This window comes from Gouania willdenowi, chromosome 9 (genome assembly GCF_900634775.1).
Source record: "Gouania willdenowi chromosome 9, fGouWil2.1, whole genome shotgun sequence".
Classification (NCBI taxonomy): Eukaryota; Metazoa; Chordata; class Actinopteri; order Blenniiformes; family Gobiesocidae; genus Gouania; species Gouania willdenowi.
In genome coordinates this window covers 6225649-6243709 of record NC_041052.1, presented here as the reverse complement: position 1 = coordinate 6243709, position 18061 = coordinate 6225649, and the positions used below count along the sequence as shown (strand labels likewise).

Below are 18061 nucleotides of genomic sequence, written 5' to 3'. Positions count from 1 at the left end.
ACGGCGTAATGAAGAAAGAAGCAACACAAAATTTGATGTTTTTTTACCCAGATTTTTTCTGTGAACCTTTTCACAGTATCAACTGTAATAACTGTTTTATTGCATTGCAATTATTATAATAGTTTTAGTGACAATAATCATATTTGCATGTTAACTTTCATTGACATGCAACATGCTTTATTAAATTATAATAATAGACAATATAAAATAAATGTGAATGCTTCAGTACCAGATAGAGAACACTGGCTTACAATTACAGCGTCACATAACTTATAATACGTGAATGATTAAATGCTCATATTTTTTTAAATCACGTTCATCTGAAACAAAAGGAATAAATTAAAATTCTGCTTACATCAAGTAAAAAAGTGTAGACTAAAAGGTGGATGACAAAGAGAATACCATCACTGAACTAGAATATTTGCATTTCCTGAAAAAAATGCAAGTGAGGATGCAGGTGCTGGCCCACGTCGTCAAACACTGCTTTAGCATCAGCCTAGCATTAGCATTAACATTAGCTAGCATTAGTCTAACATTAGCATTAACTTAACCAGGCATCAGCATTAACATTAGCTAGCATTAGTCTAACATCAGCATTACCATTAATCTAACAATAGCGTTGGCCTAGCATTAACCTAGCATTAGCTAATATTAGCCTAGCATTAACATTAGCTAGCATTAGCCTTAGCACAAGAAGCGCCTGAGGATGAAGACGCCATTTTTCCATTTGTTGTCGTGTTCCTATTAGAACCAAGCATATTCTGTGTGTGAAGTTATTGCCTGTAATACATGTCTCCTATTTCCTATTTAAGTGAGTCAAAATTATTCACGTATTCTGTAATAGTGTCATGTGAGAGATGTGTTGCTATCCCAGTTACCTCCTTCCATGTCCGTGTGCTGTTGGCTTTCCTGGCGCCATCTATGGCTGCCTGGTACTCTCCCAGGTGAACCAATGTGGACGCTAGGCGGGCAAAGTTGGACACGTTGTTGTACAATAGTTTGGCTGCATCGTACATACCGTCTTCATAGCACCTATCTCCCACCTGGAACATGAAACCAGCGTTAGTAACAGTTTACTGGAAGCAAACTAAACTTTATGAACCACCAAAGCTTCAGGGGGGAGGGTTCCTCTTACCTGCTGTATGTGTGCATTGTTGGGTCCACTGACAAACTCTTCCAACTCAGCGAGACGATTAGTTTTAGCTAACGCAAAGATCAGCTCGGTCTCCACGTACGATTCCCTGGCTTTCTTTCGAGCCATCTGGAGGAACTTTACCAAGTCTTCCCAAGTGTCTGCGAAACATAATCAACAAATAATTAAACATTGGATTAAAGACTGTGCAGATGAGCTGCTAATGCTAACTCTTACTATTCTTGCTGGCTGCGTTGACCACCTCCATGTACGCTGATGGATCCACAGCTTTAATGTATGAGTCGATGGCTTCTTTAACAAGGTCTCTTTGTAGCTGAGCTCTGGCTAACTGGCTCCACACTGCAGGCTCGTTACATCGCTCAGCAAACTCATAGGCACGGTCCAGGTTCCCTATCTGCTCAATCAGGACCTAAAGTGATGAAGAAAAAAGAAACATGTGTTGCAAAATCATCAAAAAATGCATCTACGGTGTGGACATTCTCAGGTCTCAGAGGGAGTTATCAGATATCAGGAAAACCTCTGTCATTTATCAGACCAAACAACATCAGATGTTAAAGCCTCAGGTTTCAAAATAAAAGTCATCAGACTAAATGGCCTCAAATTAAACCGCCTCAGGACGTGAAACACAATATGACGTATTTTGAAGAAACTGGAAATACACATAACGTCATCAATATGTGCTGCTTTGGATACAACAGTAAGTTGAAAGCTGTCATTTTCTATTTGTTTTTAAAGCTTAAGATCTCTCAACATTTATTTTAACTAAGTATTTATAAATCAAGCAATACGCCGATATATCTTAACCAATAAAAAAAAGGAATGAACGGCTTTTCAACTTACTTTGTTATGTGTACTTCCGGTTCCTTCAAAGTAAAATGCCATCTGTTTGACTTTTTTTTTTTGATGTTTTTACCATAATTCATGCTTTTTTTGTCAATTTAACCACAGTCTTGATTTGTCATGCTCAATATTTGCCAGTTTAAACTAATTGTTCCAATATTGACTCTTTTTACCACTTTTTCTGTCCACTTTTGCAACTTTTAACCAATTTCTGTGGTTTTTAAAACCCCATTTGATCATTTTTTGTCACTTTTAACCCATGTTATTTCTGATTAAAACAAAAATTTACATCTTTAAGATGACTATACACTGTGGCGCAAAAATAATACCTCACTCTGAGACCTGAGGATGTCCTAAAATGTACACAGTACGCATCGATTACCTCCAGGAGACAAACACTAAAGTCAATCTGACGTGTGTCTTACATAACGTAAGAACAGATTTAATCCAGTTTGAGTGTCCTACCTGAATGGCTGAGGTGTTCACGTCAAACTTCTTAAAAATGGCGAATGCTTCCTCAAAGAGCTCATTGCTAATGGCGATGTTTGCGATGTCTGGGGCGTCGTAGTTATCCAGCCTGTTAATGTACTCCATCACACGAGTGCGGTCTGCTTTGATGGCCGTCAGAATGAGGAGGTTCTGGAGGTTTCTGTGGGAAAAATACCAACAGCACAGAGATTCATTATTACGGCTTTTCAGCATTTTTTTTAATACACTTTTCATTAGGGACAGCTGTACCTGTGCTCACTGAAGACTGAGTTATCAATCACTATTTTTTCCAGTAATTCAATCAGTTCATTGGGCAGGTCAGCAGTCATGAAGGCCTTGACTGTGACCGACACCTCCTCTGGATCCTGGGTTTCTGAAAGAGCCGTCTGTACCACCTGGAAATAAATACACAATTTTTATTCAAACAATCGCTTGAGAATTTCACAACAATAATAATGAAATGTATCAGAGGATTCTACGAGAAGGAGCCTAACCTGGTCGATGAGCTGCCTCCTGTAAGGATTATTTTCTTCCAACACGTTTGCCCAAAGCTCAGGGTCTTTCCTTCGTACCAGATATCTTGCCTCGCTTTTAAATAATGAGTTCTCGTTGCAGACCTGTAATGAAGTCAGGTAAAGGGATTTGAATTATTGAACCGTAAATGACTTAAAGCTGCAGGAGATGAAAAACTTCTATCAGATATAGACCGTTTAGGCCTCATCGATCAAGGACTCAAAGATCTAAACGGTTGGAATTGCCACTCAAAAGTTTATTTTTATCTCTACTGTAAAAACTCTTATTGACATTGCTGGAAAAGTTTCACACATTGCATTGTGGGATGTGGAGTCCCGTAGACGGATGCAGAAAAGTGATATTTTTTCCTTCATTCTAGCTGTGATTTCTTGTGTTTCTTTGCCACACAAAACAGAACAGTGATTCCCCTTGACATCATTTTTATTCTAGTTTGTTCCTGGTATTCCCCGTGATATCACCTCACTCTGCAAGACATTTAATGTCAGCCATAATCAAATCTTTCCATGAAAGCCCCAAAATAAACATCCGTCGTTTTGTTGCAACTTTCAGGAAAAACACCAAAAATGTGTTGGGAAGTCACTTTGGCAGAGTTTTTTGGGAGGCCAATACAAGAAATTTAAGAATGAAGTAACAGCATTTCTATGCATCCCAGAATAGGTGTCAAACCTAAGGCCTGGGGGCCAAACCTAGCCCAAGGGTTCATTTTTCATCTCAAATTGTTGGAAATTCTCTCAATTTTACCAAAATCCTACAATTTTCCTCAAATTATTTCCCAAAATGTCCCCAAATTAAATACAAATTGGTCACAAAAACATTTTGCAGGGACTGATAGATGTCCTTTATTGCTTCGAAATTATCAATGCCTTACATAAATTAAAAACTATAAAAACTATTATACGTGGAAGTGCAAACTAAGGCACATGAATGATAAAATTGCTCATTTCACTGTCTATAATCATCGGCCCACTTGAGATTGAACTGGTCCCCATTTGGCCCCTGAACTAAAATGAGTGTTTACAGTGGAGATCAAAACAAACATTTGAGTGGAAAAAAATTTCTGTGCTTTTTTCAAGCACTTTTTTCTTTGATTTATTGATCTATAAGGCCTACACTATGACACTAAATTCTAGATCCACCCACTTTAATGAGATCCAGGTCACACTGTCCTCTCTCGTAGGCCACACAGGCCAGGTGAGGGTCTCTCTTCTCACAGTAACGTCCGACCACGGCGCTGTCGTAGAACGGGTTCTCCTTCAGGAAACGTTCAGGGGTGTTGTTGCTGTCTATGTAGATCTTGGCCAGGGCATTGTGGGTCGCCGGCTCCTCACATCCTTCGTGGATTCGAGACTCTAACCACGGCAGCAGAAGTTTCAACCTGAAAAGTTGACGTAAACACGTTGTACATTTTAGACTTGCTTTACAAAAGAAAACTTTGAAAAGAGTATTTGGGTATCAGAAATACAATATATTACTTTTAGTGGTGGGCCATGATTTAAAAAAAAAAATTATATAATTAATTAGAGACTTTGTAATTAATTAATCTCGATTTATCTAAATTAATCGCATAATATTTGACACGAGAAGCAACTTTTTTCAATTCAATTAGATTTTGGTATCCCTTTTCTTATATTGTAGTCTGTGCATCAGTATTATGGATATAACGTGAACTGAACAAGATTAAAGGTTAACTGTTTTTTTGTGCGTTATTTTTCTGTAATTAATTAATCTAAATTAATGCTTTAAAGTCCCAGCCCTAATACATTATTACATGGTTAGAAGGCTGTGTTCTAAGAATAAACCATTAGCTTATCTATTCTCTGGCCGCCTTTTCCCATACCACACTTCAGCCTTAAAAATGTATTTTAAATATTTGGATAAATTTATTTTTCTTTATTTCACTGTATGTTTATTTGTATATTTTTTTTATTTATTGTATTGGCCATGCCCTTGATTTTGTGTATTTAATTATGTGTAAATGCACAAGTAGGCTGTCCCAGATAAGTTTGCAAGTATGTCTGCATGTGTGTGGTTTACCTCACAAAAAATACCAAGAAAAAATTACATTGTTGTAGAAGTGGAAATATATGGGAAGCTCAATATTAGATTATTGTTGATGGAAAAGGGGTGAGATTAAATTACTCTGCATGATTCAATATAAACATTCGTCCATTTACTTATTTTGTATTATTTTCAAAGTCAAAGTGTTTATTGTCATCTGTACAGTTAGAAACACGTTTCCCTGTACAATGAAATTCTTGCTTTGCCGACCGCCAGTGAATGCCTACGTAATAAAGGAATAAATAATAAAGGAATAAATCGAGATAAAAGAACTATAATAAATACAGTGGCATGCAACACTGTTATAAACACAATTTTACTAAAATCATTTTTTAGTTGTTTTAGAGGGGTTTTTTTTAAATTTTATTTAATTCTTTTTCTTACCTGTTTCTCTTCTCCACCTCCTCCACGAGCTCGTCTGTAGAGAACTGGCCTCTGACCACCATGATTAGATTCTTGATCACGTCCTCAGAACAGTCGACGTCTAACAAACCACCAATGACCACGGGCAAACGACTGGGGTTCACCTGAGAGCAAGTCCAACAATTGAAAAATAATTAAAATCACAGCTCAACTACATTTAAATGATGTAACTTTTTACCCATTAAACATGTGTAATCGTACTTTTTGTACGTAGATTTCGATGTATTTCTGTAGAGTGTTGCGGTAGAGGTAGAGCACCAGATCGTGGACGAAATCAAAGCGGTCGCACACGATGATTAAAGGAAGCTGGTCTGTGAGCTTCGCCTCCTGTAAAGAACATACAATATTCAGTTCATCCAGGCAGGAGGATTAAAGGAAATATAATTTAAGAGTTTTCTGACCTTGAGGAAATTCTTGACCCTATCTGGATCATAACAGTTGCTCTCCCTGCAGATTCTCTCCACTTCTTTGATCTGTCCAGTCTTACAAGCAGCCTGGATGTATTTAAAGTGAACGTCGGGCTCTTGACTGAAATTCACAATCGAACCGAGGAAGTAAAACAAGCCTTCAGTGGAGAAAAAGTAAATTCCACAGTTAGTTAGCTCCATTTATTGCTATCTAATGCTAAAGTTTGAATATATTTAAATCAATGTACAAACAATCTATTTTATCAAAGTACAGAGCTGAGGAAGAACGATAAGATCCAACATGTTTATTGTCATAAAAAGATTTTGTGGAAATGTGAATGTATATCAGCCTCGTGTATGTATATAATATCAATTGATGTATGTAAAGTTGAAAATGTCAGGAACGTAAGTTTTGAAAACTCCATTTTCGAGTAGTGTATTTATTTGTGTCAGGGTTGGGGTCAATTACATTTTTCAGTTACAAGTACGTTTTCAATTATCCATATTCAATTGCAATTAAATTATGATTACGATAACCGACATTTTTTTCCATTTCCAATTCAATTACAATTATTTTTTTATCCTCAGAAAGCCAATTACAATTATGTTCTCAATTACTAAAGTTCAAATAAAATGAATCACAATTACTGAGTCTGAAATACAGTAAATAATCCCATAGAACGTATCCTTCCTTATGCGCTAGCATCTCTTATGATAACGGGTCCTAAATCAGCTGTAAATCACGATAAAACAAATATCTATCATCTAATTTATTTTCTATCTATTGGTTAACTTGTTAGGATTCATAATAAATTAAAATATAGGTTTTAATATTTTTGGCGTAGGCGTCTGAGCTTTTTTGTGTCGGTATACCCCTACATTTCAATTTTTTAAAATGGTAAAATGTGTGAAAGCTTAAGACGAATTATTTTAATAATTGTTAACAATATATGTGTAGAACTGTAACATGGTTCTCCAGTTTTGTGTTAAATTATAATTGACAATTTTTATAGAATTTTCATGGCAATTACAATTTAAGTGAATTATCTGAACTCATATGCAACTTAATTATGATTACAACAGTAACAGATTTATTAAATTGCAATTACAATTATGACCCCAACCCTGAGTTATGTTATCTATAATATTTATGTTAATACACATCATGTAGGCTGCAAATGGAAACATATATGTACACGTCACGTACTACTAAAGCTTTTTCTGTTTGTATTAAATTGTTCAAAATAAATAAATAAAAATCTATCAAAAAACTAATTCTACTTGAATTCACTTCAAAAAGGAGCAAACCTACCTTCGTAACTCTTGAAAGATTCAAAAAGCTCCACTAATGAATCGGTTCCGAGCTGCTCGTGATATTTAGACGCTACCTGGACGCACAGCTGGAGGTTCTGCCGGATGTTAGCCGATAGCATAGCCCTCAGACACTCCAAAGAGTCTTCAACAGACAAGGAGCCAAAAAAGTTCACCAGCCACTACAAACACAAACACAGGCAGAGTGAGGGGAACAGTTAGCAGTCGCTCACACCAGAGGTGAGGTTTAAAAAACGTCTACCTCAGCGTTGAGCAGGTGTGTGTGCACCACAGCTCGTTTGATGTCGTACTGGTCGGTGTAGTGTTCCAGAGCCCTCTGCAGCAGTCCTGCTTTTTCACACAGCTGAGCGACGTGGGCGCGGTCATAGTGTGTAAACATCTGGTTTCCCAGAATGGCATCTGCCACCTGCAAAAATCAATCAATCAAACTTTATTTGTATAGCACCATTCTTACAAATGAAATTGTAGATTAATATGCAGAAATCTACTAATTTGATTGAGAAAAGTTTAAAATGACAAAAAGGTTTAGAGCAGTGGTTCCCAAACTTGGGGGTACTTGAACACCACTCAGGTGGTACACAAAAACTTTTGTCAGTTTATTTTTTAACATTATAGAATTTTTTTTTTTTTTTTTTTAAATGCTTCCTAGGCATTACACCGATCTGATCAGCTATTTCGTATCGGCCGATATTTTGCAATTAATGTGATCGGCTCTAATGTCTTCATTCGAGATGAAACTTTCTATCGTTTTATCCGTCACATTTACACCGAAAAGTTGTTTGCGTTACGTGACACAGCTTTATTTCACTCGCATTTATGCACAAAGGTGAAAACCTATGAGAATACGGCAATAATGTCTCTCGGTTGGAGCAAAGCGGCTGAGCGCCGGACTTCTTTCCCAGTCTACCAGCTATGAAAGCGTGGGCAGCGTCTGCTGTTAGCACCTGTGTGTGTTTGTATGTGTGTGCACGCTTGTTTTAGTTAGTGGAGCGATGCGCTCCTGTTTACTTTCGCTTTCATACCAGAGACTTCTGTCTGTTTCAGAGTGATGGTGGACAACGAACTGTCGTGCTTCACAGCAGTCATTGAGTTAACATGGGACTCTGGTTTAATCACTAAAAAACGGTATACAGTATAATCGATCTGCTTCGCTGAACATGCACGCTGACAACAAATGTTATGTTCAGGTCCTGCATAGAAATTCTTCAACTCTTCCACTCCCTCACAGTCACAAAGCTGCGTTTAGGTCCTGAAATTAAGATATTAAAAATTAAGAACCCTAAAATTTATTAAAGAAAATAGGAGTAACGTGAAGTCAAAGGTACATTTAGACATGATCAAAATTAGAAAAAGGTTTAATGGTTGACCTGAGGGGCATGAATGAGGTTCATCTCCAGAAGACGGGTTTGTAGATGTCCTTCAGCAGGGCGGTTGTTCTTTAAAGCATCTAAGAGGAAGGAGGTGCACTGTTGGATCAGGCTCCCCTCCATGAACACATCCACAATCTACCAATAAAGACCAGAACAAAAGGCGATGAGACAAAAGAATAGAACGAGCACAACTGCTTCACTACTAGGGATGTAACGATTCACTCAACTCCCGATACGATTCGATTCACAATACTTGGTTCACAATACGATTCTCTCACGAATTATTTTACAAAATGGGACTGTAGACAAATGACTGAAAAATGTTCCTTTATTTTATTGGGAAAAACACTAGAAAATACTGTACTATTTTCCTTTAATTTTCCATTGTCAAAAGAATCCCCTGATAAACTATTCAGAACAATGCAATTTAACTAAAAATAAATATTGAATGAAATAAACAAAGGAATAATACAAATGAAGAAGAAGCCTATTAATTTAAATTCTGGTTCTATAGTAAACAATGCAAAACTGCATAATAGTTCTTTTTCTTTTTAAAAGTGCAACTGAAAATGTATTTTGTGCCTTAACAATTGGACTTTAAAAAAACCATTGTATTTACGTCAGATATTCGTTTGGACCATCAGAGGGCGCTGGTAACCCAGTGGTCGGTTGGCATGCAGCTAATCTGTGCAGTGAAGAAGAGATGCTATGCTAGCAGACGGAGCTAATAGAAAAACGTGACTTTTACAGATATTCACGTAATATTACAGATATTCTTTCAATGCTAAAGGGGTAAGGAATCATTTATGAACATGTTTAAGAGTATAAGGCGGCCAGAAAGAAAATAGTAGCAGACCGCCCGCAGCCTCAGCTTTTGGACAAGAGAAGGATAAATATATAAAAGTACTGCTATTCAATTTTCAGAAAATCGATATCAACCGTGATACCTATGAATCGATTTTTAACTGCCTTACGATTAATCGTTACATCCCTATTCACTACATTCCACATGTGTACTTATTAACAGATGTGGAGTGATAGAAAGGGAAAAAAGACCAAAACATTGCAGTTGGAAACAAACCATGCTTTTATTTAACTTTAACTTTTACAAACTTACTCTGGGTATGACCTTTTCCAACTCAACAGGAAAATATAAAAAATTAATTACTTTTTCAAGCTAAAAATCACACATTCCCATTTCAAAACAAAAGCATCTCTTCTTGTCTTCCATTAGTTTTTAGACTCTTTAGTAAATAGGGCTCTTGTTTTGAAGTTAACCGAAAGTTTTTTCAGGAGCACAATGGCGGGTTTCTGAAAATCTCCAAAATGTGGAAATGAAATGTGTATACGTGGGTTTTAACTTGGGAAACTTGGAAGTATACGTCAGTGGAAACGCTCATCATCCTAATCATCCATATAATAGATTGTAGACAGTATATACTCAGAGTTTGTAGTGTAAAGTACGTTAGTGTGACATTTCAAACACAGCCTATGTCTCCATAGCTGAAAATAGTTGAAAAGACACGTTCCTACCATCGACAATAGATCTTGTGACGTTTTATATCGCACGAGATGTCATCCCACCTTTACCTATTTAGGTTTGTATGAAAGGTCAAACTGACCCCATCACCTCTGGCCCAGTGGCCAGATAATGCTAAAATGAAGCTCTAAAATGTAAAAGCATGAAGTTATTTAAGAAGAGGGGGAGGAGGTCAGTGACTCAGTAAATTCCTAGCATTGCCTGCACATCTGGAATAACACGGATGGAGACTTCCACACTGGACACGTGTGTTTACAAAGGAATTCCGTGCGTAGCCTGAAGCTGCGTGTCCTCCCTAAACGTGAGCTGATCACGATGGTGTGCATTACCTGGTTTATGTTGGCCAGCGGCTCCTCATCCTGGACTAACATTTGGGCAAACTGCAGTCCTTGATCTGGATTGACACGCATCACATTCCTCAGCAGGAACACCCAGTCTGGAGTAAAGCCAACCTTTAAAAAAACAAACAACAGATGACATTCTACAAGCAGAGAGAAAGGATCCCACATCACATGTTACATTATACTTGGATTGATAATAATTTAAAAAAAAAAAAACATTAAAAGTCTCTCCCGATCACCTTTTTCGCATACAACACGATCTTCTGGAACTGGCTGGTTTCTGCAAAGCACTGGATAACCTTGTTGGGGACGTTGGCTCTGAGGTAGACGCTGAGAGCAAGAGTAGGGTCTGAGGCCTTGACCAGGTCTCCCAGTTCCTCTGAGCACTCCAACTGTAACACAGTATTTTCAATTTATTAAGACAATCAAAAATACTCTACTTAAACAAACCACATCACGCTATGTTACTTTAGCACAGGGGTTCTCAACCTTCTCAGCCCACGACCCCCAAAATAAAGTTTTCAGAGACCGGGGAACCCCACATAGTCATGTGGAGACAGGGTCATCTATAAAGAGGAATAAAGAGGAGAGCTTTATGAGATCCATCCATTAAGTCAGCAAAATGATGGTCCATTGTTCTATGAATCTGTTAAAACCACATTTATTTATTTATCTGAATAATATCCAATGGAAGTGTATTATTTGTGCCATAGTATATTGTAATGTTAAAGATGTAAATCCTCGTTTGAATCAAAATTAAATGGCTTAAAAGTGACCGTAAATGGTGGAACAAGTGGTGAAATGGGATTGTAAAAATCAAAGAAATTGATTAAAAGTTGCTAAATAGCCAAAACCTAGCAGAAAAAAATGCAGAAAAAAATGGTAAAAAAGGGTTCAAAGTGTCAATATTGGCTTAAAAGTGGCAGAAATGGAGGAAGGGTGGTGTGGGTAATGTAATTTATAAAGTAGGAACAATTAGTTTAAACGGACAAATCGTGAATGTGGGTAAATTGGCAAAAATAATATGGTGACAATAATAGGTCAATATCTGTGACTTTAGGTGAGAAAAGTAGTGGAAAGGGTTTAAAAGTGCAGAAAACGTCTTGAAAGTGGAAAAACTGTGCAGAAAAGAAATTGAAATTTGATGGAGAAGTGGCAGAAATGGAAGTAATGTGGCAAAATGCATTAAAAGGAGCAAAAATATGGCAAGAAAAAGTGATGAAAATAGGTTAAAATATGGCAAGTTTGGTGTAGTTGCAGAAAAAGGGTAAAAAAACACAAAAATGAGCTGAAATTACTAAAAAACAAACATTCATTGTTTCTTGAAGGCATCTGGCGACCCCTTCCCAGTGTCTCACAACTCCAAATGTGGCCTTGACACCAAGGTTGAGAACCCCTGCTTCAGCAGACTCCACCGTTTACCTTGTCCTCTTTCAGCCATTTTTCCAGTAACTGTTTGCGGCCTTGTTGCAGGACAGGCCTGCAAAGCTCAAGGGACTCAAACTTGTTGAGCTGGCCCTGGTCCAAAAGAATGCCAAAGTACTGGAGGAGCGGAGACGCCTGACCCGGCTGAGCTGGGACGCTCTGGAACTTTCTAATGGTTTCTGCTGTCCGTAGGATGCCCTGAGTGCAGAGAGACATGGAAGGACATGATTTCAATCAATCAATCAATCAATCTTTTATTTGTATAGCACCAAATCATAACCAATGGTATCTCAAGACACTTTACAGTAGAGCAGTCTTAAGGACGGACTCTTCATTTTATGGATACACACATATGCATATATACGTATATACACATACATATGTATCCCACACCCAACATGAATTTATCATGTTGGGTGTGGGTGTGATTTAAAAACTTTATCTGGAAACATTGAAGAGGAAATGCTTCTACTTAAATATTAGTTTAATAAAAATAAGTTATTATTAAATTTAAATAAAACGAAGTTTATGATTATTTGAAACATAAGTGTCATTGTCTATAAATGGTACTGACCTTGAGAGAGTAAGTGAGTTTAGATTCCTTGGAGGTATTGTCATGGAAAGCTCATATATTATTATTTTGAACAAAGACAAGTATGGTTTACTTCACTATGTTTTGAGAATGTTATATTGTTCTAATATCTTGCCATATTTCACTTATTGTGTTGAAGTGTGGGGTAACATGTACTAGTAATATTTTACAATTGATTTTTTGACAAAAATCAGATTTATTTACAAAGCTGGTTTTATAGACCATACAAATTATTTTTTTTATCAAATCAGTGTTATTAAAATCTAAATACATAATTTAACTTCAAACATTACGTCTTTATGTATAAAGTTAAAAGCAGAACACTGTCAGAAAGTGTTCAGAGTGTCAGAGGTTGACAATCACAGGAGGAAATTTGATTTTAAACACCAAGTAGCTCATACTGTTGTCGGTGTGCGATCGTGGAACACTCAAGATAAGGATTTGAAGGTTTGTGCAAATATGTCAATTAAAAAAAAAGTATATGGCAAGAAAAATCAGCCAATATGCTTTAGAAAGTTAACTCGTGGGGTGATTTGTAAATGTGAGTGGATTGATGGCGGAAGGTTGGTGGGGTCATCGATACAGATTATGTGTTCAGTTAAGGGGCAGAAATATAAGAATTTAATCCTTTCCAATCATGAAAATGTTTCATTTGGACTATGATATTGTTTGACGTACATGTGGAATCTGTTGGTTTGCATTTTCATGAAAGGAACAAACAAACAAATAAATAGGTGAAAGCGCTCATGCAGCGCAGAATTTGGAAATAGCCCAATTTCGAAATCGGCAAAATTTAACCTGCTGCCAAATCCACATTCTGGATCAGATCCGTATGAAACTCGACATTTTGATAGAGGCCACAACCCAACATCAATCCACCAAATTTGAATGAAATCAAAACTTATTTAAACTGTATAGGAATTTTTGCTGAGTCAGCAATCTGGATCGGATCCGGATCCTGTTCGGTCAAATGTTGCATGTCATAGCCTTACATCATCCTGCAATATCTTGAACAAATCAATGAAGATCTGACGGAGATATGAGTTGTACAATGCTAAAGACAGGGAATTTTACGATTTTTGATTTATTTTGTGACCTTGATCTTAAACCTACCTTCACCAAAATGTAATGGTCTCATCTGTGACCAAAAACCAATTCACAGGAAAAAAATTGAAGTGGATTCGTCAAAAAATTGAGGACACTATTGCGTACACAAACAGAAGCATACAAACAAACAAACAAACACACATACAAACATGACAACCAATATACTTTCGAAAACCGTTTTCGAAAGTATATTGGTAATAAATAAATAAAACATTGATGTGTACATGGTGATGTACTCTAAACACTGTCCTTTCCTGTTGCTGACTACCAACTAAACTAATTTATGTGATAATAAAGCAACAAACAGTGCAGTGGTCAAGTGTTTGGCTTACCTTGGGGGACGAAGCTGCAACCTTGGCAGCTTCTGAATAGCTTCCCTGGGCAAACAGTGTGTTGAACTTCCTGCCAAAAAGCTCCTCTGCTCCAGCCAAGTTGGACCTCACAGCCATCCTCAAAGCGAGGTCAGGGTTCTGCAGGACGTTGCTGGCGTAATTTACAATGTTTTCCTCTTCAACGCATACAGATAACACCTAGAATGCAACAAATGTAGAACCATAAATTAACAGGTTTCCTGCCCTGCAACCGATGCTGTGAGAGTTCCCGGTGGGATTGGGGTCCATTACGTTTTAAAATTACAATTACGTCTTCAATTAATGTTCAATTACAACAACAATGACCAGCAATTTTTCAAAATAATTATTTTCCACCTGAAATCAATTACAAATACATTCTCAATTAATAAAGTTCAATTATAATTCAACCCCTCAATTTAGAATTTTAAATGGTAAAATGATCCTCAAGAGAACAGACAGGTAAACTTGATATGAAACATATTTTAATAATTGTCCAATACGTATGTGTAAGCCATTGAACTGTAACATGGTTCCCCAGATTTGCATTTAATTACATTGTAAATGACAGTTTTTATAGAACGTCCATGTCAATTACAATTATAAAGTAAATTATTTATAAATGCCCAAGCCTGGTTCCCGACTCGTTCCTCACCTGTCCCTTCTTGTTGACGCCGATTATCCCTGAGGTGGCTTCATGAGGTGCTGTGACGAAGATGGTCTCCGCACTGATCCGGTTCATGTAAATACACACTCCTGACTCCAGGTCGTAGAGATGAATGTAACCGTACTTTGTAATCAAGTATATCACCCCGTGTTTACTGCCAATCTGAAGGAAAACAGATTTATTTGAGAATCAAGGTTTACCAGCGGTGTAAAGAGTACTGATATATCCTACTCAAGTAGAAGTACAAGTAAGGCATACATAAAATACTCAAGTACAAGTAAAAAGTAACAATTAAATATAATAATAATAAAATAAATATTAAGTAATTATAAAGTAAGAGTTACTAGTTACTTTAATCCCCTATGTTTATTTTTGGTAATACATTTTGCCACAGTTCCCTTGCATACAGTAAACATCTCATGTATAAACTTAAAAAAAAAAAGAGACCAAATCATACACAATTGGAGCTTAATTTATTTTCCACAAACGCATCTGTATGAAAGGAAAGGTTTGTCAAAATGTACAATTCTTTGAGTAAAATAAAAACTGACTTTGACCCCACATGGGACCAATGCTGTCAGGACCAGCCACTTTAATACACATGTATTGGATGTGTCCAAAGTTAAACCTCTGTCAACAATATGTATGTAATACTACAGTGGAACCGTGTTCATTTATTGCTGTATTTGGAGTGATTGTGAGGGCTGCCAATTCAGGTGAGAAAAAGGCTAATATGATAGCTTTCTGCACCTGTCTTGCTAGACGGATGATTTTACAAAAGTGGAAAGAGTCATTGCCACCCACGTATGTGGGCTGGCTCAAAGAAGGCACATGATTAATTCAATTCGAGAAGATTCGGTACTCAACAAGGGGATCAATACAAACATTTTATGAAGTCAGGCAACCTTTTTTGACTTACTTGGAAAATGTGAACGCAGATTACATTTTCTGATGTGATATAAAATTGTATTTCTATTATTGTATGGGGGGGGGGGGGAGGTTGGCATGTGTGTCTTGTGAACTGTAATTCTTGAGTTATTTAGCCTTTTGTTATAGGGTGGAATGGGGAGGGGAAAAGGAAAATGTTGGAAAATGTGTTGAATGATGCCATAAGTGCTATTCAAACAAAAAAAGACATGAATTCAGCTCAATAAAAAAAATTATCAGGTTCTAAGTATAGCTACATTTACAAAACTATAGAACTGAGAAAATAACCAACATTCAATGCTGTTTTGGTGCAGTGCAGCTATGATGTGATGCATTTGATTGTTGTCTGGTCATTTCATTTTTTGTAGTTTCACAATGTTCGTTGATCATTTTAAAACAAAAAATAATTATTTTCTCAGTAACGGTTGGGTGTTGAAATGTAATTAATTCCTTTACTTCTTTTAAAATGTACTGAAGTACAAGCAAAATTACTGATTTAGAAATATACTCAAAAAGGTACAAGTACCCATAAAAGCAAGTCAATTACAGTAACGTGAGTACTTGTAATCCGTTACTTTCAACTCTGTCGAGTACCTGCATGGCTACGGGAAAGTCTGTCTGGGCCTCAGGTGGGAAGAACACATCCACTGCTTTCTTAGCAAACGGCTGGTTTCCTGCAGCTGGCTGACCCACCTCAATGATGTGTAACTGGAAAAGGAAAGTTAACACGGAAAAAAACTATTATTACAAGGATTCAAAAATGGCCAGGACTGCTTGTACAAAGACTTGGAACACGGACGGCTTAATGGTCACCGACCAGCAGGGCCTCACCTTCCCTCCGGCTTGTGAGCGCACAGCGAAGCAAAAAAGAGTGGAAGGTTTGGCGTTTCCCTCAACCTTGAAGTCTCCGAAGGCAGCGGCGTGGCCTTCAATGGGCTGAGATACTTTTCTGTCTACAGAATAAAGCTGCATCGCCCCAACCACTCGGTTTTGCTGCAAAATGACAAGACAAAGGAAATAAGTTTGTAGGCAGACTCTCCTTGTTCTTTTGTATAGATATGTTATTGTGATACAGAAATAACATATATATCATATTTATCTTCATACTCAAAAGTATGAAGATAAAAGGTTTTAGTGGAAAATAAGCAGAAAAAAGATGCTCAGGTTATCTAAGGAATTTCTGTAAGTCCATCCAGGTTTAATTTGTAATTGTGTCGAGTATAATTATGGTAAATTAAAATTTTTAAGTGTTGTATGTGGGAATGTATATTGATATATAAAACTATGTACACTTTTCTTTTTCTTGTCTTTTATTTAATTGCATTATTTTTTAAACCTACATGGAAAAAAGGGTGATTTGAACCTCAAAGGAAGAAATAATTATTCTTTGTTTTCCAGGTTTATTTCATTTTACTTATTACCTCCGCCAAGCGCGAAGCGGAAGGTTATGTTTTACACTGCTTTTATTTGTCGGTCTGTTTGTCTGTTAGCAAGACAACTTGAAAGGTAATGAACGCAAATTTTCAGGAAATGTTGATAATGTGACAAGGAAGTTCCGGAACAGGTGATTAAATTTTGGTGATGTTCTGAATTACCTAAAATGAGAAAATACCAAAAAATAGGAAAATAAGAGCTATGCCTGAGCCTGCTCCTTTAAGCGTGGTGCCTTAAGGGTAATGCGCTTTGGCTTATGGGTAATGTAGTAGTGGTAGGGAAGTGCATTGTGTGTAAGTCTCGCCCGGTACTCGTGCTGTTCTTGACGGAGGTCTGCACTCTCCGAGTGTTCTAGTTTATTTTATTTCACTCTGAGGTTTGTTTTAAGAAAGAGGATGTGTAAAGACCAAAGGCATCTATTGTATGCCACCCTTTGTGTGATTGTTCAAACAAAAATCAAGAAAAATGAAGAATAAAAAAAAAAAAACATTGTGGCAAGACTCCTTAGATTTTCGCTCCATTATCTGCGATATAGCGCAATATTTTGCCACGCAATTATCGTATCGATTCAAAACATGTCCAAATTGATTTTAATCATGTTTTTTAACAAAAAAAACATGATTAACATGATGTGTGTGCGTGTGTGTGTATACACACCTGAGCAGAAATCCCTATCAGCAGTAACCACTTCTGCTGGTCGTCTGTTCTGTAGTTGATGATTTGACATCCAGCCAGACTGGCGTGCCGATCGAATACTTTGGCCGGTTGGGAATCCCCCTCCATGCTCCAGTGATACACGGCTGTGTCCGTCACCAGGGCAACAGTGTTAACAGAAATCCACTTCCAGAACACCACCTCCTCCGTCATGGTGTGAGCCTTCATTTTACTCTTCATCTCAATGTTGAAGATTTGCAGCGTCTTGGCAGCTGAAGCACAGCGAGCAAAGACAAAAAGGAAGAAGAACAGTGAGATTTTGATAACAGTGTAATGCTTATAATTTCCGTCTGCTAGGGATGATAATTTTTTTCAATTAAATAATCACATAATAATAAATCAATAAATCAAATTTGCT

General features: G+C 37.1%; 1 protein-coding gene across 8 annotated transcripts in view; it reads right to left on the bottom strand.

The window, feature by feature from the left end:
- The window catches only part of cltcl1 (clathrin, heavy chain-like 1), a 42647-nt gene that overhangs the window by 11571 nt on the left and 13015 nt on the right, over window positions 1-18061 (bottom strand). For all 8 annotated transcript variants that reach the window (XR_003674792.1, XM_028457277.1, XM_028457280.1 and 5 more), the window contains 21 exons: window positions 17647-17915; window positions 16387-16548; window positions 16150-16263; window positions 14617-14790; window positions 13944-14141; window positions 11910-12110; window positions 10727-10879; window positions 10476-10598; window positions 8604-8741; window positions 7478-7642; window positions 7217-7397; window positions 5899-6062; window positions 5699-5824; window positions 5459-5601; window positions 4157-4391; window positions 2977-3099; window positions 2732-2877; window positions 2459-2642; window positions 1370-1562; window positions 1136-1293; window positions 879-1043 (listed from right to left, as the gene is read on the bottom strand). Coding sequence is in view for 7 of the 8 variants with exons in the window: in XM_028457277.1 (XP_028313078.1) it covers window positions 879-1043; window positions 1136-1293; window positions 1370-1562; window positions 2459-2642; window positions 2732-2877; window positions 2977-3099; window positions 4157-4391; window positions 5459-5601; window positions 5699-5824; window positions 5899-6062; window positions 7217-7397; window positions 7478-7642; window positions 8604-8741; window positions 10476-10598; window positions 10727-10879; window positions 11910-12110; window positions 13944-14141; window positions 14617-14790; window positions 16150-16263; window positions 16387-16548; window positions 17647-17915 (3515 nt within the window). In the remaining variant the exon portion in view is untranslated. The remainder of the gene's footprint in view (window positions 1-878; window positions 1044-1135; window positions 1294-1369; window positions 1563-2458; window positions 2643-2731; window positions 2878-2976; window positions 3100-4156; window positions 4392-5458; window positions 5602-5698; window positions 5825-5898; window positions 6063-7216; window positions 7398-7477; window positions 7643-8603; window positions 8742-10475; window positions 10599-10726; window positions 10880-11909; window positions 12111-13943; window positions 14142-14616; window positions 14791-16149; window positions 16264-16386; window positions 16549-17646; window positions 17916-18061) is intronic.